The sequence below is a fragment of the Panthera onca genome, chromosome E1 (genome assembly GCF_046562875.1).
Source record: "Panthera onca isolate mPanOnc1 chromosome E1, mPanOnc1 haplotype 2, whole genome shotgun sequence".
NCBI lineage: Eukaryota > Metazoa > Chordata > Mammalia > Carnivora > Felidae > Panthera > Panthera onca.
This window is the reverse complement of record NC_138352.1, coordinates 256286-277424: the sequence shown is the minus strand read 5'-3', so window position 1 is coordinate 277424 and position 21139 is coordinate 256286. Positions and strand designations below refer to the sequence as shown.

The window sequence follows — 21139 nt, the reverse complement described above, 5'->3', positions numbered from 1 at the left end:
TATATTACATACACAACAAATATATATGATTTGTATCACACCTATCCTATCACATATATAAATAAAAGAAACTGTTAATGGTTGTCTCCAGGGAGGGAAACCAGATGGACATAGGAAAGGTGTCAAAGAGATGTTTCACTGTATATCTTTGAAATCTTCTGAGTTCTGTACTAACTAAATATATCATACCTAACTGAAATTAAATCTTTAAAAAAGAACCTCTACCCTAGACCCCAAGCAGTTTTGTTAAGCTTCAAAACCAAGCTGTGCTATCATTCTGTGACTTATTCTGTAATAACATTTTATCAGAACTTTTCTTAGGTTGTTAACCTGTGGTGTATCTTACGGTGATCTTTCTGAGCAGCACAGAAAAGGTCTCATCTTTTCCACACACAATCTGACTCCTGAGCAAACTACACTCCCTTCTTTGAGGCTCACAGTACCTTCACATCTCTATATTCACCCTCAGCTGTGTGCTATAGACATCTGGGTCCATGTTGGCCTAAGTGCCTCAAGAACATATAGTGCATCTTGCTTTTTTTTTTTTTTTTAATAATCCTCCACAACACCTAGACTTAGTACAGACTCAATAGAAGTTGGTTGAACTCTAACTGCTGAAAATTTTGAGCATTAAAACTTCAATTTAGCTATTATGTCTCTTTTCCTTCATCTTATCCAGATTATCATACAAGAGGGTCAAACGGTTCATAAGAAATTGATGGAATGTTTTGTGTCTCGGTTCTAGCTAGTCAATCGTTAACCTAACACAGACTGGGTAAGTTGGTTTTGCTTTGATGCTAGTAGCTTCTCCTAAATTTCAACATTAAATCTGTCTGTTAGAGTTAATTAACAGAAGATATCCTGAGCTGGAGGCACCATCTCCTGAGATCAGCCAGCCCTTCAGATTACATTTTAATTCCACAATTAATCCTTAGTATTCCTCTGGAGTCAGGCAAAACAGGAACCATATTAATACCAACTCTGGCAGCAGTTTATGTGATAAAAGTCACATATTTACTCCATATAGAAGCAAAGTTATCAGTCATTACAGGTCACATCCATTACAACAGATATTAATATCTTATTTTCTTTATGTGGGCAACATTAACAGTCTTCACAGGACCTAATATTTAAGACAATACTGGTTAAAATAAAATTCTACGACACCAAATTTGGATAGATTGCTATTATTGTTCTAAAGCTGGCTAAAATAAAAGGCTATCCTATGTAACTCATCAAATTACACGATGGCTTATTTCTTCAACTTCCTAGGCCAACTGTACTATCTGAAAAACTGCAATGAGTATTATTACTAGTTCTTCTATAGATGTTAATGCAATTCCTAAGCTTAGGTTTTTGTAGATGTAAACTAAAAGAAAAAGAATCACCATTTTTGGCCGCCCTTTGTCCATTATAAGAGCTGAAGGGAGGTCAAACTCCAACCAAATAATGAAATTTAATATGATCCAGCCATTTGACTTCTGCCTAGATACCCAAAAGAAATGAAAGGACTCAAATAGACATTTGTACACCTATGTTCACAGCAGTATTCACAGTAGCCAAAAGGAAGAAGCAACCCAAATGTCCAGTGACAGATAAATGGATAAATAAAATGTGGTACACATAATGGAGTATTATTCAGCTTTAAAAAGGAAGGAGAGTCTGACACACACTACAACATGGATGAACCTTGAGCATACTACGCTAGGTGAGATAAGTAAGCCATTCACAAGGAGACAAACACTGTATGACCCCATTTATGTGACATTTCTAAAGCAGTTAAATTCATAGGAACAGAAAGCAGAATAGTAATTGCTACGGTCTGGGATGAGGAGTAAATGGGGAGTTACTGTTTAATGAGTATAGACTTCGTTTTTGCAAGATGAAGTTTCTTGAGAGAGATGGTGGTGATGGCTGCACAACAAAGTGAATGTCCTTAATGTCACTGGACACTCAAGAATGATTAGAATGGGGGAGGCTGCCTGGGTGTCTCAGTCAGTTAAGCATCTAACTCCAGCTCATGTCAGGATCTCACAGTTCATGGGTTCAAGTCCCACATCAGACTCTGCACTGATGGTGCACAGCCTGCTTTGAATTCTGCTTCCCTCTGTCTCTGCCCCTCCCCCACTCACTGGTGCCCACATGTACACTCTCTCAAAAAGAAATAAACATTAAAAAAAATTATTAGGGGGCACCTGGGTGGCTGAGTCGGTTTAAGTGTCTGACTTCAGCTCAGGTCATGATCTCACGGTTCGTGAGTTTGAGCCCCGCATCCGGGCTCTGTGCTGACGGCTCAGAGCCTGAAGCCTGCAGCCTGCTTTGGATCCCGTGTCTCTTTCTTTCTCTGCCCCTCCTCCACTCACACTCTGTCTGTCTGTCTGTCTCTCTCTCTCTCTGTCAAAAATAAACACTTAAAAATTTTTTTGAAAAATGATTGGAGGGGCGCCTGGGTGGCTCAGTTGGTTGGGTGTCTGACTTTGGCTCAGGTCATGATCTCACAAGTTGGTGAGTTCGAGCCCCACATCAGGCTCTATGCTGACAGCTCTAGAGCCTGGAGCCTGCTTCAGATTCTGTGTCTCCCTCTCTCTCATGTTCTCTCTCTCTCTCTCTCTCAAAAATAAATAAACATTAAAAGAAATGTTTTTAAGTATTTCTTTTTAATTTTTTTAACGTTTATTTATTTTTGAGACAGAAAGAGACAGAGCATGAACGGGGGAGGGGCAGAGAGAGAGGGAGACACAGAATCGGAAGCAGGCTCCAGGCTCTGAGCCATCAGCCCAGAGCCCGACGCGGGGCTCGAACTCACGGACCACGAGATCTTGACCTGAGCTGAAGTCAGACGCTTAACCGACTGAGCCACCCAGGCGCCCCTTTAAGTATTTCTTAAAACAAAAAAGTTATTATCCTGATGAGCAGTGAATGATGTACAGAATTTCTGAATCACTACATTATACACCTGAAACTAATATAACACTGTATGTTAACTATACTGGAACTAAAAACTTAAAAAAAGAAAAAAAAAAAAAAGAAGAACAGGGGTGTCTGGGTGGCTCAATCAGTTGAGTGTCCAACTCTTGATTTCAGCTCAGGTCATGATCCCAGGGTCGTGGGGTAGGGCTCCACACTGAGCATGGAGCCTACTTAAGATTCTCTCTCCCTCTGCCCCTCTTCCCTGCTCATGTTCTCTCTCTCTCTCTCTCTCTCTCTAAAATAAAAATACATAAATAAAAAGAACAGTCCAAATTATAAAACCAGATTTCCCATTAAAGTCGCTGTAAGGGCAAAAAAGTTGACCAAGGGGCAGGCAGGTGCTAAGACAAATGACCCTACAAGAGAAGCTCTGTGGCCCCACACTAAGCCAAAAGACTACTCTCAAATGAACCAAAGAGAATAGAGAAACGGAAAGGTGAACCCCTCTGTAGGGCAAAGTCACCAAATACTCCAGAAATGATTTTTTTTTAATATGTCTAAAGTCCAAGGAAGGAATATCTAGAACTAGAAAAAAAGTAGTTTCCTTCTGGATTAGGGTAACGGGGCAACTGCACTGTAAAAGCTCAAAGAGAATAGCCCAAGAAGCATTTAACATGGCTAACATACTAGGAAGCATAATGTAAACTAATCCAGTCCCATCACATCTAGTAGTAATTAGGGCCAAGTGAAACCTACCACCAAGAGAGACCTAGCAATTTGAGACCCAGACAAGGCCAAGAAGAACAAGACCGACCAAGCCAAATCATCCCTAGACTTAGGGTTGAAATATGAAATCACTGATAATATACCTTATTTATTTCCCTTCTCCTTGCCTTTTTAAATAGTTTTAAGGAATATTTCAATTCAATCTTTATTCACCTAAAAGTAAACAGAGAATAAGAAATAACACAAGTGACACTAATGGCCAGGAGTGATGACAACACCCCATACAGGAAGGAAGGGAGCAGATGAGAAGTGAAAAATCACAAGGGAGAAACCTAAATGGATTCTTTACCTGCTGTGGCACAAGAGTTCATGCACACTTTTTAAGTGTTAAACAGGTTTATAATATCACTGACTGTAAAAAGTCTGGGGTGCCTGGGTAGCTCAGTCAGTTGAGCAACCAACTCTTGATTTCAGCTCATGTCATGATCCCAAAGTTGTGGCACTGAGCCCCATGTTGGGCTCCATGCTTGGGATATTCTTTCTTTCTCTCTCTCTCTCTCTCTCTCTCCCTCTCTCTGCCCCTTCTCTGTTCATGTGTACACATGTGTGCGCTCTCACTCTCATTCTAAAACTAACAAAAGAGGGCACCTGGGAGGCTCAGTGGGTTAAGCAACTGACTCTTGATTTCAGCTCAGGTCATGATCCTGCCCCACATCGAGCTCTGCAACCGTGACAGTGCAGAGTCTGCTTAAGATTCTCTCTCTCATTCCCTCTCTCTCTCTCTCTGCCCCTCCCATGTGCACTCTCTCTCAAAATAATAATAAAACTTAAAAAAAACTTTTTAAATTAAAAAATGAAATGAGGACTTACTGCACCAAAATCCATGAGAAAACAAAAACTCAGAAAGGTAAGCTCAGATGGGTGGCTCAGTTGGTTAAACTTCTGACGCCTGACTTTGGCTCAGGTCAGGATCTCACAATTGGTGAATTGGAGCCACATCAGGCTCGCATCAGGCTCATGCTGCCAGAGAGTCTCTCTCTCCCTCCTTCTCTGCCCCTCCTCCCACCTGCACACATACTCTTTCTCTCTCTCAAAATAAACTTAAAAAAAAAAGAAAAAGAAAGGTAAGTTCAGCACTCAAAATTTACTTCTATTTGAGGGCATTTGCAGATTTAATTCCAAAGAAAAACTTCGAAAATGAGCTATACTTTCAGGAGGCCTGGGGTGTCGGGAGAGAATAAAGTCAAAGCCTGGGACCTCCCCAATGAGGAAAGTCTGAGAAATCCACCCCATACTTTAAACAAGGAGCACAGGGCTACCTTTTCAGGGCAAGAGTGACCCAGAAACAAACCAGCCCTCATGGAAAGTCAATGGATAGGTTTACGCAGATTAGACAAATTTAAAAAGAAAATAAAGAAGCGGAACGTAGGTCAGAAGAAACAACACAGTATTCAGCCCTGGGAAATGATAAAGACCAGCAATACAGAAAACAAGGTAGGAGGCAGTGAAAATACAGTAAGAAGTTCTAACACGTTTAAATAGAGTGCAAGACGACAATGACAGAGGAGACATATGAGGAGACAACAGCTGAGAATATTCTAGAACTGATCAAAATCAGCAATCCATTGATTCAAGAAGCCCAATGAATCCCAAGAGAATAAATAAAAGTACTTCAACCATTCACAAAAATCTGCACATTGATGTTTATAGCAGCTTTATTCATAATTGCTAAAACTTGAAAGCAAACCAGATGTCCTTCAGTAGGTGAATGGATAATAAATTGCGGTACATCTAGACAATGAAATATTATTCAGTGCTGAAAAGAAATGATCTAACAAGCCATGAAAAGCCACGGAGAAAACTTAAGAGGAATATTACAAAGTGAAAGAAGCCAGTGTGAAAAGGCTATATCCTGTGTGATCCAACTATATGACATTCCAGAAACAATGAAACTATGGAGACAGTAAAAAGATCAGTAGTTGCTAAAGGCTGGGGAGGGAGGGATAAAGAGCCAGAGCACAGAGGGTTTTTAGGGCAATAGAACTACTATGTATTACGCTATAATAGAGAAATATTGTACATTTGAGCAAACCCATAGAATGTATAACACCAAAAGTGAACCCTAATGTAAACTACAGACTATGGGTGATAATGATGGGTCAAAATCAAGGTGCCTGGGTGGCTCAGTCAGTTGAGTGTTAGACTCACAGTGTGTGAGTTCAAGCCTTTCACTGGGCTCTGCGCTGACAGTGTGGAGCCTGCTTGGGATTCTCTCTCTGCCCCTCGCCCACTCGTGCGCATATGCTCACGAGAGCTCGCTCTTCCTTTAATAAATAATTTTTTAAAAAAACGATGAGGCACCTGTGTGGCTCAGTCGGTTAAGCATCCAACTCTTGGTTTGGGCTCAGGTCATGATCTCATAGTTCATGAGTTCGAGCCCTACACTGGGCTCTCTGCTGTCAGCATGGGGCCTACTTCAGATGCTCTGTTCCCTTCTCTCTGCCCCTCCCCGGCTCATGCACTCATGCTCACTCTCTCTCTCAAAAAAATAAACATTTAACAATAACTGACAAAAATTTGGAGATGGAGAGAGAAAAAGTATTAAATGCTTATTTCTTTATCTTTCATAATAGAAAAATCAATAAATGAAAAAAATCATTTTAAGAGAAGGTAAAAGAGGCGTAAGAAAGATTTAAAAAGAAACACAAGGAAGATTTAAGCCTGAATATATGTCATAGCATTATATGTGGATGAATTAAATCTCCTAAATAAAAGACAAGAATTTTGAGACTGGAGTAAAACAATAAGCTAGAGCAGACCATGCCTATGGGTGACAACTAACTTTACTTTCATCTTCTCAATACTCTTTTCTAACTCAACAAAGACTTATTCAATGTGCATGATGTGCTGAGCATTTCAACAGTCATACGTGTTCTCAAGGAGACTAATAGGGGAAACAAACAATGCATGTCATAATAAAAGTAGGTTATCGGGTGCTAATAAAATAATTCAACGAGAATGGTGCAAGTATCTGGAAAAGCTATAAAGACACATTGCGCTCTGAACAGTAAGCTGAAAGTTCAGCAGGCAAATAAAAAAGGAAAGGTAAAGGAGAGAGCATGAGCCTGTTTGCTAACAGATCAGTCACGGTTTGAGCAAGCAGAGCACAGCACTAGGAGAACAGACCACTGGCTGTGAAGTTGAAAAATTAGGGTAGGAGTTTTAATTCAGTCCAACAGTCTACGGGAACCTTTAAAGCAAGGGAATAAAACAACACTGGTACTTTTAGAAATATAACTGGAGACAGTTTACAGAAAGATAAATGGGGTAGGAGAGGCTGGTTATTACAGTTATGAACGAGGAAGGATTGAGAAAGTAGCAGGGAGAGCAGACAAATGCTTGAGAAATTTCAGAGAAAGAAGAGACAGGAGCTGATATTGGCTAGATGTGAAATGTGAGAATTAAACAAATACGAAGTGAACGAAAGGGAGAAGTCAACATAAAGGCAAACATAACAATAAATTTAACAGTGCCTTAAAATTCAATGGTTTAAGTACAGACTTTCTCTCAGAATTTATGCTTATTAAGCACTGTCTAACTATGTATTAAATGCAAAACACCTAAACATATATTTTTTTAAATTACTGGATTGGTATGTAAAATAGCTAACACTAGCTATCCAAAACTGACACCTTCTAATTGATGCAATTAACTAAATAACAGGAGAAAAAGTTATCAGTTGCTTAAATATCTTTTCAGAAGTTAAATCTGATCATTTAAACTGATCGTGTATCAGAAAAAAATAAAAATATTTTAAATACGCTGATCACGTATCACTCACAAACTTACAAGAGGTAGAAAATGATCACTTTTCTTCAAGACATGAAAAAATCTACTATGTGATACTACTTAAAAATATATGGTCTTACAGCAGGCTCTATAAAGTGAAGGTTCTTGTGTCAGTACAGACCGTCCCACTTTCATGGATTCTCATTTTGCTCTTCTTTTCTTTTTTTTTTTTTTTTTTTTTTTTAAATTTTTTTTTCAACGGTTTTTATTTATTTTTGGGACAGAGAGAGACAGAGCATGAACGGGGGAGGGGCAGAGAGAGAGGGAGACACAGAATCGGAATCAGGCTCCAGGCTCTGAGCCATCAGCCCAGAGCCTGACGCGGGGCTCGAACTCACGGACCGCGAGATCGTGACCTGGCTGAAGTCGGACGCTTAACCGACTGCGCCACCCAGGCGCCCCTCTCTTCTTTTCGATACCATCCATCACAGACCATATTAATCCTTTTTATTCAATACAACTGAAACTAATAACATTAATCAAAAAAGTAGGTTGCAGTGGGGAATATAAAAAAAAAAAAAACTACACCTTAGACATTTTCTTTGAACTTGCAACATGTAAATGTATATTCTGTTGCAAGTCTTTTGATGCAGCCCTTTTGAGTTACAGATCCACAGACTATAGTCCTGGTCTCACACAAACCACACCCATAATGCATCAGCCACAATTTCTAGTTTCAACTTCTTCAAAAGTGAAGCAAGACTTAAGAGATATTTGCCAAGGATCTAAATGAAGAATTCTTCCAGATTACAAAAAAACAAAAACTTATAAACCTTTAGAAGTATCTCCTTATTGGCTCACCTTACAGTTTTTCCATGGCAGTCAACTTAGTTTTCATAGAATCAACAATTCTTACATTTTGCAATTATATTTCACTGGTCTCCAAAATTTTTTATTAAATTATGTAATTATAATACAAGTGCAAATTGTAACAATGTGATCCTTGGTAAGTCCAGAATTCAACCAGCGGGAGCAATGCAGTGGGCATTAGCAGGTCTCACAAAAAGAGAACAGAGGTTTATTAAGACTAGTATCCCTGTTACAAAAGATTTAAATTCACATCACTTTTATTGTATTTGGCACTTAGTAAGTACCGTGTAAGTATTTACTACTATATTAGCATTAAAACTAAACTGGCTACAAGGGCACCTGGCTGGCTCAGTCAGAAGAGCATGAGATTCTTGATCTCGAGGTTGTGAGTTTGAGCCCCACGTTGGGTATAGAGATTACTTAAATAAAAAAATAAACTTAAAAAAAAAAAAAAACTAAACTAGCTATAAATACAGTGCGTGCAGGGGTGCAATTCTACCTACTTCACATGGCCTCTGGAATCACAGAGACTACCTGTACTTAAATTGTCAAATGGGGTGCCCTGCTGGCTCTAAAATGGTGGAGCATATGACTCCTGATCTTGGGGTTGTGAGTTTGAATACAGAGATTACTTAAAAGAATATAATCTTAAAAGAAAAAAGAGAGAGAGAAAGCAGGGTAGGGAATATAAGCTACAATAGGTCCTCACTGAAAACATTTAAATACAAGGTAGAGTCAGCTTCACATAACTAGAAGTGGCTTATCCAGTATAAGGGAGGAGACCTTAAAAAAAGAAGTAGGATAGCTCACATATCAGGTCAACAAGAAATGAAGAAGTAGGTTCACAACCCAATTTAACCTTATCACCTCAAAAATGCTAAAAGGATGGTTACATGCCCTCCTAAAAAAACTGGCAGCTAGATAGAGGAGAAAAACCAACCCTATTTTCTTGGTGTCCATCAGGCTACTTTCCCCTATCATCAACCCACTAGTGACAGAAAACCCCAACCTCTTAAAAATCCACACAATGCATCCCAAGGCACAAAACAAATCCTTCTGGTTTACCAGTCATTAAAAATTAAACACGCTGAAAGAAAGAGAAACTGAATGCATTTAAATGCAAGAAAATTTTATATTTGTGAATTAAAATCCTACCCATAAGAGCAACTTAAACATAAATAATAAATGTGGTGGCTTTTGACCATTTTATTTCAGTCTAAGTCTTGTGATGTAGATCTAACTTGCAGGTGTAAAAAACTTGAAGCGACATAACAAAAGATCTATTAACAACCAGGAAGTTCAAAGACTGCAGCCACTTAAAACACCCTTGTCCACTAGGAAAGAATCCACAATGGCACTAACTTTCTTCCTTCTATGGACATCAAAAAGTACTGAAAATGTTACGAATAGTTAGGAGAAACTCAAGAGACAGCCCCTGTGGCTGCACCAGTCCCACTAGATGGCACTATCACAGGAAAGTCACTCTCCTCTCCCATTTGGAGCAAGGGCTGAAACTGAAAACTATCAACTCAGTGACATCCTCAATGGGAAATGATGACCCATAATGAGGAATTCAAAGCTAGGAGGCGGAGTTTTTCTCAAAGCACCTTTTCTCCCAGTACATGGCCTCCTCCTCCTCAGTCCCATTTCAAATCAGTGGTCTGAGGGATACAATGTCTTGCAGGCAAAAGAAGTTATACAAAATGGATATTTTCTTTTCTTCTTCCTAACTCCAAATTACAGAATATTTACTTGCTTCCCACCCCCCCCCCCCCAAGTTTCTTTGCTATGGGGAAAAAAAAATCCCTTGCCAGTCCTTGAATAATATTTATTATGATATACTACAGTAAGTATAGTCATAGTAGACTAAAAACATCAACATAACATACAGTTACTGGCATAAAAAACATTTGGATATAAATATACTTCCTTACATATACAACAGGAAGAACTTCCTATTAAACAGATTAAGTCTTCTGACACCTTAATTACCAGATTTTAACTTAGGCCTGGGCAGCAAGATTCACAAGGTCAATTATCGCCATCACTTATGCTCCACCCCACCAAAAGAGTACTTGGATATAGCTATCACGACCTTAAAAATCGAGGAAAAGAAAGGCATACTAACAACAAAACCCAATGAGTTTAAACTACCATACAATTTGAATACAAACTTACTTTTATTCCATAGGTGACCACTTGAACAGACAGATTTGGATAGGAACCTTGTGCTGAATTCCCAAATGAGAAGACACATAATCAATTTAATCCAGAGATCAATTTAATACTCAAACATACTGCTCACTTCCAGTTGAAGCTACTTCTCCTAGATCAGAAAACTTACACTTATACGTGTATCTTCAATACGTGTCAACAGTCAGCATAGCCTTCCCAAAGTGCCCTAAGTGCCACTTTAATCAAAGTGGCCAAAGAAACCAAGAACTACAAAATGTGCAACAAATCCTGTGTTCCCACAGCACCCGGTCACGGTTCTAACCCAGATGTCACCGAGGTATCATCTCTCTCTCGCTTCCTCCACGACGGAGGCTTGGAGGCTCTAAGTTGGGGTGTCATTCCTCACACCCTGCACAGTGTCCAGTATGCGGTAGACACTCAATTTATCTGTTGAATGAACAAAAACTAACAACCTACTCCAGCTCACCAAAATTATGAGACCCCTCAAAGCAGCCAGTTTTTCCAACTAAACCTTGACAAACACCTTCTTCTTTAAGAAGCTACTGACCAAAGCAGGTCACTGACATTCAGGTCTCCATGAGAAATAAGATTTCTTGAGAAGCATGGAAAGGTATGTATCACGTGAAGTCAAAGATCAAAAATTCACAAGTCTCAAGCCCAATGAATGCAACGATCTTAGAATGGTGAAGCTTTTAAATACAACATCGTAAATATATTTTACATATTGTATTAAAATCATAAGTATATTGTACTAAAACCGTCCTATGAGAGCAGAGTGAACTACATAAGGACGCAGAGGAAGCCATAACGTTGCTTAATGTAACCACCTGGGGGCTTGATCTTACTTTATCTTCCCTGAACAAAAACAGTGAACAAGAAGGAAAAATAGGAGGAGAGAAAGCAGTCTGGGGGTGCAACCAGGAGGAATCTGCTGAGCTACAGATCTGGAGAACTGACAAACAGCAGAAGCAGATTTTTCAAACTCTTATCACAGAACTATCCAAAAAACCTACCGTAATGAATCTATGCCAATACCTTTTCGTTAAGTTTTTTTTTTTTTTTTAATTTAATGACTGAGTTGTTTTGACAAAATATGGCACAAAAGCCAGATACACATCCCATTAGTATCCTTGCAACAAGACCCATGGGAAACCTCTCCTAAATTAGAGGGGAAAGAGATGCATATAGTTCCATTTAGAATCCCTTCAAATGTACCGTGAAGGTAGCGGAATGACTGGTAGGAGCTAAAAGTTCATCAGAACAGGTGAGCCCATCTCCCCTGCAATCTACCAGTATGACCCACCCAAAATGATCATACCTGTTTTCTAAATGTGTTTCCATTTGACCGTGAACAGTGCTCATTATGGTCATTTTACTCACCTTACTAACGCCAACCCCTGTAAACCTGGCCTCTAGTAATTCCTGCCGTCGAGGGTCCAGGCTATGCAATTCTTCCATCATTTCTACTGGAAAAGAAAAAGTAGGTTGTGAGACCATAAAAGCTAAAACACGAGGCACCGATTTTTAGTTACAACAAAACGTAATTATTTCATTGAATGGTCACATACAGGTAAACCTCAAGTAAATACGGCATACAAGCGATAAACTACAATGTGCTGCATCAAACAGTAATACATTGAAAGTTAAAACGCTCAGAAGTCCTCTTCGGAGGGCTACTATATCCTTGTCTAGTTCTGATTTTAACAGCAAAGAACCTCAAACCCCTCATATAATCTCAGTAAAAGTTGAACAAGGACTAGCTTGCAAAACAACGACAAAAATTCCTTCCATCAACCTTTGAATTTAACGAAGTACTTTCGGATATTTGTTTCCCAAACCCACAGGAACTAGTTCTTAAACTAAAAATATGAATCATTAATAATAATTTAAAAATAATGCAGCATGAATCAGATGCTACAAATAACTTCAAATAACGCTATTATATAGCTCCTTTCTCTGAAGAGCTCACAGTAGCTCATGAAAAAAGGAATTAATTATTTTAAATTTAATAGAGAACCCATGGTAAAACCATCAACCAGCATTCACTCAGGAAATTAGCAGAGCTCCATAACCATCCCTTTACAAAATCTTTTTTCTGACCACTCCCCGGAGCAGTAGGTTTCTCTAGACATCTGCTTTTAGCACTCCTCCCAAGCAGGGAAGGGCAGGAGGACACCATTTTTAAACTCCTTCCACAACCAATAAATGCACAGGCTACTTTCAGCAAATACGTCCATCCATCGCAAGAGATCAACTCTTGCAGAGCCCACTGGAAACCTAATATTACAAGTGGAATAGGAACATATACCATTACACAGAACCCCTTTGAACATATTATTAAACAGCGATTGGAATGATTGGCATGATTTAAAAGTTCACTGAGAACATGAATTAAACATGCTCCTCTGCAATCTAACAACTCCACATTAACTGTAACAACCCCTACCAGTCTTCCAGTTTCATTTCCCTTCCTGGATTGAGAGCCTGGGGCAAAGGGGAATGAAAGGGTGACAAATTAAAGTTTCACCCACACAAACGAGCGCAGGTTAGCGAGGGAATAAGGAAATTCTCGAAAAGGCAGAAAGGCATCTTAAAAAAGAAAAAGAAAGAAAGGAAAAAGGGGACAGAGTGTGCTTCCCCTAAGTGGCCTTCCTCGCATCTCGCCCTGCCCTAATCAAGGCCGGAATGGCAGAGGTTGCAGCCTCCCTCAAACCCTAGGGTCTCTCAGAACATTTCCTAAACCTCCATCCCCAGGCCTGGCCCAGAAAATGACGCCCCAGCGGTTATTCCATTTAATGTCAACTCATGTTAAGGAAATCTCCACTCTGTCTCATTCCTGCGGGGCCTTGGACTGGGATCCTCCCTGCAGCCCACAGCCGGGAAACAGAACCGATGGGGCCTGGTCCCGGCGCCCCTTGCCTCCCGCCGGCTCCAAACTTTCCCCAACTCTAGGCCCACCTGTCACGGAGGGAGGGCGGGCCGGCTCTCGGGGGTGCCCAGGAGGCTGCCGGGGCCTCCAGCTGCCGGGGCGTCCCCTTCGCCCTGCCGGCCGCCGGCCCCACTCCCAGGCCGGGGCTGCCTGGGCCTCCCCCATCTTCAGCCCGGCCCCTCGGCGACCCGCAGCCCTCGGGGAGCCCCTCCCGCCTCAGCGCGGAGGAGCTGCGGCCCGGCCCCCGGGTGGGCCCGGGCCGCAGCCTCCTCAGCGGAGGGGGGGGTCCCCCGGACGGTTAATGCCCCAGGCCCGGCGCCCTCCCCCGCCCGGGGCTCAGCCTCTCACCTGCCGCCGCCGCCGCCGCCGCCGCCGCCGCCGCCGCTCCACGCTCCTCCCGGGAGGGGCCCCGACCCGACCCGGCCGCCGACCGCTCCGCTCTCCCCCTGGGCAGGCCCGGGGCGGAGCCGGGGCCTCTCCTGAGCGCCGCAACCCCCCGCCCGGGCAGCCGCCGCCGGCGCCGGGCTCCACGAGAGGGCGGGCGGGGGAGGGGGGCCGCGGAGGCCGCAGATCCCCGGGCTCGCGTACAGAGCCAGGCGCCCGACGCGGGCCCGGGCCCGGGCGGCCGCGGGGGGCGCGGGACCGGCCTCCTGGCGCCGGACAAAGGCCAAGGGAGGCGCAGGAGGGCCCAGGCCGGGCCGGGAGGTGGGGGCCCGCTCGGTTGGGGGCCACTCGGGTGCGGCGCGGAGGGCGGGGGGGTCGGAACCGCTGGTGCCCAGGACCCGCCTCCGGCCCCTTAATCCGGATCGGTTCGGTCCGGATTAGTAGTGATCGGTGTAAACACACTAGTGAAACCGCGTGTTTCCTCGCGAGATTTGCACGGCTGGGAGGCAGGGGGGGGTCCTGGGGGGGTGGGGGAAGAGCCGACAGTGGGGGAGGAGGGGGAGGGGACGAGGAAGGTGGGGGGGGGGGTCCCCGCTGCCCCGGCGCCCCGCCTCCTCCAATCAGCGGCCAGGCTGGCGGGCAGGGGTTAACCAGGGGACCCCGCGCCGGCGGAGGAGGCCGCCGCCTCGCCGGGCGGCTGAGGGCTGGCGCACGGGCGGCGCCGGCGACTGGCCGCCCGGAGCCCGACCCGGGCCGGAGTCCCGGAGCCCCCGCCGCCGTCAGCGTGTAAACGGTCCCCGCCCGCGGGACCGGCCCGGCCGAGGCGGCTGAGCCGGCGCCCTGGGCCGTGGACCGGCGCTGGAGGGGCCTCGCCGCCTGGGCCAGGCGCTCCCCGATCCGCTTCAACGAACCCCGCGCCCGCCTAGTCCCTCGTCTCCACGAGTTTGGGTGAGAAGTGGGCTTGCTCTGCCCAGGGATGGATTTCAGAGGAAGAAAGCCCGAGAGCCGGCGGACCCCACCCGAACTTCCTCGGAGACGCCCAGTGAGTTCGCTGTGGCCACCGTGTTGGCTTCTCGCACGCCCCGCCACTCTCCAAAGGGACTTTCCGGCTCCCCAGACCCACACTGGCCGCCCTGGAAAGCGGACAGCACTTTCCCTCCACATACCTGGCTGGCAGAGGGCGCCTCCAGGGACAAAAGGTGCCCTGGGATCAAAGCTGAACCCCCCACCCCCGCCAGGATGCTGCCCTCCGGAAGGGGGGGCGCTACCCCAAAGCGACTCCCCGGGCACCCAGGGGGAGGTTCCATTTCAACCTCTGATTAAACAAAACAAAAAAACACGGCCCTCCTGGTACTTAGCGGGACCTGAGTGTAAGTACTAGAATGGAAAAAAAAGGCCTGCCCTTCACAGAATGTCTACTGAGGAACGAGAACTAGGAAGGGGTGCGTTCCTGCGCACAGTAGCCCCAGCAGCAAAGAGGGCTTCCTGCACAGGAAAAGGCTCCCACTCTGATCACCCAGCACCAAAGAAAAGAAGCACATTCTCCACCGACTTCTAGGAGCCAGGACACTGCAATGCCAATACCCGACTTTGTGTTTTCCTCTAACACTTCCTTGATCAGACGTCTGAAGATGATTTAAGGAATACAAGTGAATCACAAGGGGGAAAGTTCAAACAATCAACAACAGCCTTGAACTTTTCCAGGGGGTCCGCAGTTACTTCAAGTGGAGTTTTGCCTTTTTTTCCTTACTAGTTTTTTCTTATTTCTTGCTATATTCACAAAACACAGACCTGCTGAAAGGGCAAACGACTGCGGTTTACTTTTTGTTAGTTGTGTGACCTTCCAAACCCTTGGGCAAATTAAGGCACTGTGGGAAAAAAATCCATTAAACCAAGCGGCACCTTGCCCCTGATCCCAGCCAGGTTGGAAAGTGCACACACATGTCTCCAAAGATAACAGTGTTTGAAGGGGAGGGGGAGATCCAGTGGAGGGCAGAGGGTAGGGAAAAAAGGTCAAGGTGGAGGGCTATCCAGAGAGCAGGTGAACCAAGGGACGCATATTATACATACGGCTTGTCTTCCACTCCAACACAGAAGACCAGCAAATTGCGTTCTAATGAATAATCAGGAAAGTAACTCCTTAAATGACACTGGAATGTCTTAAGTGGAGAGAAAAGAGTTTAAGAGAAAGAGCACTGGACAGAGAGCTGAGTTCTAGCCTTGCTGATCCACAGACAAGCCACATGGACCTGTTACCTAACCTTTTCAAGCTTTGCCAACCTCATCCATGAAGGAGTCCTTTCCAGACCTAAAATGCTATGATTCCATTTTTTGAAGTAATTATTTAGAATAATCATTGGAATACAGGGAAAGGTGTTATTTTCGTTTCACTTTTCCAAGTGTGTTTTCTCAGCATGTCAGAGAACTTCCACTGCCACAGGCCTGTTCACAGCCATGCTCTAGATTTAACACTCATCCCAGTAGGAATTGCTTCTAGGGGTTTAATGAATTTGCTTACCACAAAGATTGGGTGCTTCTGTTTATAAGCATCATATACAAGAAGATATCAAATATCAACAGCAAGGGAAAATAACCTTACCCTTTCCCAGAGTAAGAAGGGCAATTTTTTTAAGTTTATTTAGAGAGAGAATGAGTGAGGGAGTGGGAGGGGCAGAGAGAGGGAGAGAGAATCCCAAGCAGGCCCTGCACACCAAGCAAGCACAGAGCCCAACGTGGAACTGGAATCCACAAACAGGTCAGGATCTGAGCCAAAACCAAGAGTCAGATGCTTAACCAACAGCCACCCAGGCACCCCCAGATGGGCAATTTTAAAATTGTCCAATGGTTCCTCTCACAATGTGATTGAACCTTTGGTTCATGAATCAATGTGTTTAAAGTATGTTTGCTCACATGGTAACTTTGTCAGACTCAGCTTGTCACAGACTGGCAAATGGTGACATTCCCCATGCAAAGGCCCACTGGCTGTGGGCAAATAGATCCAAATAGAAGCTGTCCACATTGTGCAAGCTGCTCCTTCCTATCTTCAGGGGAATGTAGGACAGCTCCTCCAGGTTTATGTTCATAGTCACAGAGAAGAACACGGAGCTGGCTGGACGTGCCTCAGACTAGTTCTGATCCTCCCCAAGGAGTGCTCTGCAAACCTCAGTAGGTTAATATGCTTTAAAGGGAAGAGATGTACATTGGTCCTTGGGAAGTTCTTGCTTAAAGCTAAGTGGAATCCGTTGGGGCACCTGCGTGGCTCAGTTAAGTGGCTGACTCTTGATTTGGGCTCAGGCCATGGTCTCGCAGTTTGTGAGTTCAAGCCCTGTGGAGGACTCTGTGCTGACACTGCGCAGCCTGTTTGGGATTCTCTCTCTGCACCTCCCTGCCTCTCTCTCTCTCTCTCTCTCAAGATAAATAAATAAACTTAAAAAAACCCTAAATGGAATCCGTTATTTCAGTACTACTTGGAGCCTAAAATGTGTAATATGCATATGGCAATCTCCAGGAGGGGGATGGAGGTTTTCAGCACGTTCCCATTTAATTTTGGAATCATCACTGTTTTTTGTTGATTGGTTGGTTCAGTGTAGCCATGGGAAAGGTGTTCTGAGGAAGACACTGGGGGAAACTAGTTTTAACTTCCTTTTGCTCTTGGCCTATACCACACTAATGATTGTCCGGCATCTCCTTGAATGTTTCATAATATCCACCATCTGCAGCAAAAAGATCCTGGCATATTTTACTGAGCAGGTTGACAGTGAGTCTTAGTGTGATTGCACCTTTTCTAAAAGGAGCCTGCAGTGGGGTGGCAAAGAGGACATAGTTATTAGTCAAGATCCTTGATTTTAATCTGTCTCGCCTCTTACCAGCTGTATGGCCTTAAGCAAGATATTTAACTTCTCCATACCTTTAGCTTATCCATAAAATGGTGTTAAAATAAAATCTCCCAGGACTGTTGGAGGATTAAATGAGATAATATATATGTGCCTGATAGAGTAATCCCTGAATAAATGATTCCCGAACTCCGCATTTCTGCAAAGGGTTTATGTACATTTGTCATTAGATTGGTTTAGAGGCACACAGTTTAACTTTGGGAACCAGGCTGCCAATGCACTGAGTTGTTTAGGTGTGCTGTTTCATAACAGAAAAAGGAAAAAAAAAAAAAAAGACTTAATGTCTTTTTAATGAAGCATTATGTTTGTTGTGGGGGAGTGGTGTAGGGAGTAGAGAAAAACAAAAGTTGCCTGCTTGGTCTCTTTATGTCGTTTTCCCCCACCCCTAAGAACTGAGGGTTTCTCATCCTCTGAAGAAATACGGAATTTCATGCAGGCAATATTTCCACTATAGATTGCACTAGGCAGGACAGTATACACCACTAAAGTATTTGTGACTGGACAGAGCTAGGTTCTGATCCTGTCTCTTCACCTCTGGGTTCCCCATCTGAAAACTGGCCAGCACATCTTAACTCCATGAGTTGCTTTAATTAAAATTGAAACAGTGATGGGGCGCCTGGGTGGCTCAGTCGGTTGAGCGTCCGACTTCAGCTCAGGTCATGATCTCGCGGTCTGTGAGTTCGAGCCCCGTGTCGGGCTCTGTGCTGACAGCTCAGAGCCTGGAGCCTGCTTCAGATTCTGTGTCTCCTCTCTCTGCACCTCCCCTGCTCACACTCTGTCTCTCTCTCTCTCAAAAATAAATAAACATCAAAAAAAACTAAAAAAAAAATTGAAACAGTGATGGAAAATGTCATAACCATGCTGGATGGGACATACAATAGGCATTTAGTCAACATCATTTCCCCTCTTCTCCCCATTCCTAACAATGGAAAAGAGTCTGGTTGCCATGAACATGCACTACAGATTTTAAAAATTCAGATCTTGTCCTTCATAAGACTCTCTGCCAGTCACTCTCCTATCTCTGTTTGACATGTCCTCTACTGACTAGCTTGCTCCACAAACCCCTCTTGAGCAGATGCCCTTGACACCATTTGCTTTATTTATCATGTCCTGCATTCTTCCCCCCCAGCCTCCTGAGGGTGGAACAATATTCTTATTCTCCTAAAGAGTATCTCCCTTCTCTAAGTTCCTCTTCCAACTCCATCCCCAAATGGTATTTTTTTAATAATTGCCTTTTCCCTGCATTGTGTGTTCCTTCTTCCCAGCAGCTGCAATGCAAGATAGACAAATAGAGGAGTGAAAGAGAGTAAAGGCCACTGACGTGTAGCCAGCCCCCTCCCCTTAGCTGTTGAATCCCCCATACTGGTCTTTCTCAGAAAACTTCAAGACAGGAAACAACAGCAAACACACGATATTTTTGGAAACGGACAAAGTGTATTTTGAAAATCTCTGTTCTTCAGGGATGGGTAGGTGGCTCAGTCAGTAGAGCATGTTACTCTTGATCTCGGGTTTGAGTTCAAGCCCCCATGTTGGAGGTGGAGCCTACTTTAAAAAATAACTATAAAAATAAATAAAACTCTGCTAAAATCTCAGTTCTCCTGTGGTTTTTTTTTTTCTTGTAAATACAGGTCTTTAAAGTTTATTTTTATACAACCCAACATGGGGCTCAAACTCACAACCCTGAGATCAAGAGTCAGACTGACTGAGTGAGCCAGGCATCCCTCTTCTGTTGGCTTTTTATATTAGGCTTAAGTAATTAACCTTCTGACACAGTGACACAGGTCATGAGGGAAAGGGGGCCCAAGCCCCATGCCCATATGAAAAAAAGGGGATCACCCAGCAAGGGGCAGGACGCTTGGGGACGGTCAGCCGTGAAAGGCAAGTCAGAAGATGAGCGTGTTTTTGTATAGCCTCTGAGTTAAGAATGAACTTTACAGGGCGCCTGGGTGGCTCAGTCGGTTAAGCGTCCGACTTCGGCTCAGGTCATGATCTCACGATCTGTGAGCTTGAGCCCTGCGTCGGGCTCTGTGCTGACAGCTCAGAGCCTGGAGTCCGTTTCAGATTCTGTGTCTCCCTCTCTCTCTGACCCTCCCCCATTCATGCTCTGTCTCTCTCTGTCTCAAAAATAAATAAACGTTAAAAAAAAAAATTAAAAAAAAAAAGAATGTACTTTACATTTTTAAATGGTTGAAAGAAAATAAAAAGAGGCATAGTATGGCACATGAAAATTACATAAAACTCTAATTTTGGCATCCATAAAGTTCCATTAGAACACAGCCACACTAATCCTTTACATGTTTGTCTGTGGCTGCCCTTGCACCACAAAAACAAAACTCGATAATCATGACAGGCCAGTAAAACCTGAAGCATTTACTATATGGTCCTTTACAGAAAATGTGTGTCTACCTTGGCTCCAGGCCAAGGGTTTCTCAATTTGTACTAAGCCTTGACCGTTTTGCAAAAACGCAGGTTCTGATTTAAGAAGTCTGGGATGGGGCCTGAGATTCTGCATTTCCAGTGGCTCTCAGGTGATGCTATTGCTGCTGCTCTGTAGACCGTCCTGAGCATCAAGGCCTTGTAAGGCTTGTCTGTTACATCAATTTTTGTGAATGATTTCTAAGTAAGCAAATCTTAGAAAACATGAAAACTTGGAGTGCAACCCATAATAACCTCAAACAGACTTTCCACATTTCGTTCCATTGTTTTGGCATCATGTGACAGCCTGAAGGATGTGGAAATGGATTTGCCAGCAACCTCACTGAGGCCAAAGGGATGGGGGCCCCAACACTCCTGTTATGTGAGGCTCCCTTTTTTTTTTTAATTTTTTTTTTAACGTTTATTTCTTTTTGAGACAGAGAGAGACAGAGCACGAACAGGGGAGGGTCAGAGAGAGGGAGACACAGAATCTGAAGCAGGCTCCAGGCTCTGAGCTGTCAGCACAGAGCCCGATGCGGGGCTCGAACTCACAGACCGCGAGATCATGGCCTGAGCCGAAGTCGGCCGCTTAACTGACTGAGCCACCCAGGCGCCCCAAGACTCCCTTTTATTTGTCCTAAACTTATCATCCCAGCTACAGAAAGGTCATCTTTCTAGGTGTTCCGGAACTTGAGAAAGAGGTCTGAGTTGACCTTATCCAAATTATTCTTGATTTTTCTAATTTGAGGCAAGTCTCCTCTCTTAGCTCTTCCTTCAGTGACCAGTGTTCTCAGACCCTTGGAGAAACAGCCTGGGTTCAAATCTAGCCCTTCTATATACATGTTCTGAGACCTAGGGACACATAAGCTCTCATGCCTCAATTTCCCTACCTGCGCAACAGAGATGATGTTTGCAAAGCACGTGGTATGCCACACTGGATTTGTGCAAGCATCTCAAAATGTCATATATCCCAGGGCACCAGGGTGGCTCAGTCGGTTAAGCGTCCGACTTCAGCTCAGGTCATGAT

At 43.9% G+C, this 21139-nt stretch overlaps 1 protein-coding gene across 9 annotated transcripts in view; it reads right to left on the bottom strand.

Annotated features, from left to right (window-relative positions):
* The window catches only part of TLK2 (tousled like kinase 2), a 114269-nt gene extending 100384 nt beyond the window's left edge, over positions 1-13885 (bottom strand). For 3 of the 9 annotated variants that reach the window (XM_078438320.2, XM_078438322.2, XM_078438325.2), the window contains exons 1-2: positions 13450-13600; positions 11872-11957 (exon numbers count right to left, since the gene is read on the bottom strand). In XM_078438320.2, the coding sequence (XP_078294446.1) occupies positions 11872-11957; positions 13450-13585 (222 nt within the window). In that variant the 5' untranslated portion in view covers positions 13586-13600. Of the gene's footprint in view, positions 1-11871; positions 11961-13449; positions 13601-13768 lie in introns of those variants that run through there. The other 6 variants (XM_078438321.2, XM_078438323.2, XM_081791083.1 and 3 more) reach the window with 5 other exon arrangements.
* Positions 13886-21139: the final 7254 nt, after the last annotated feature.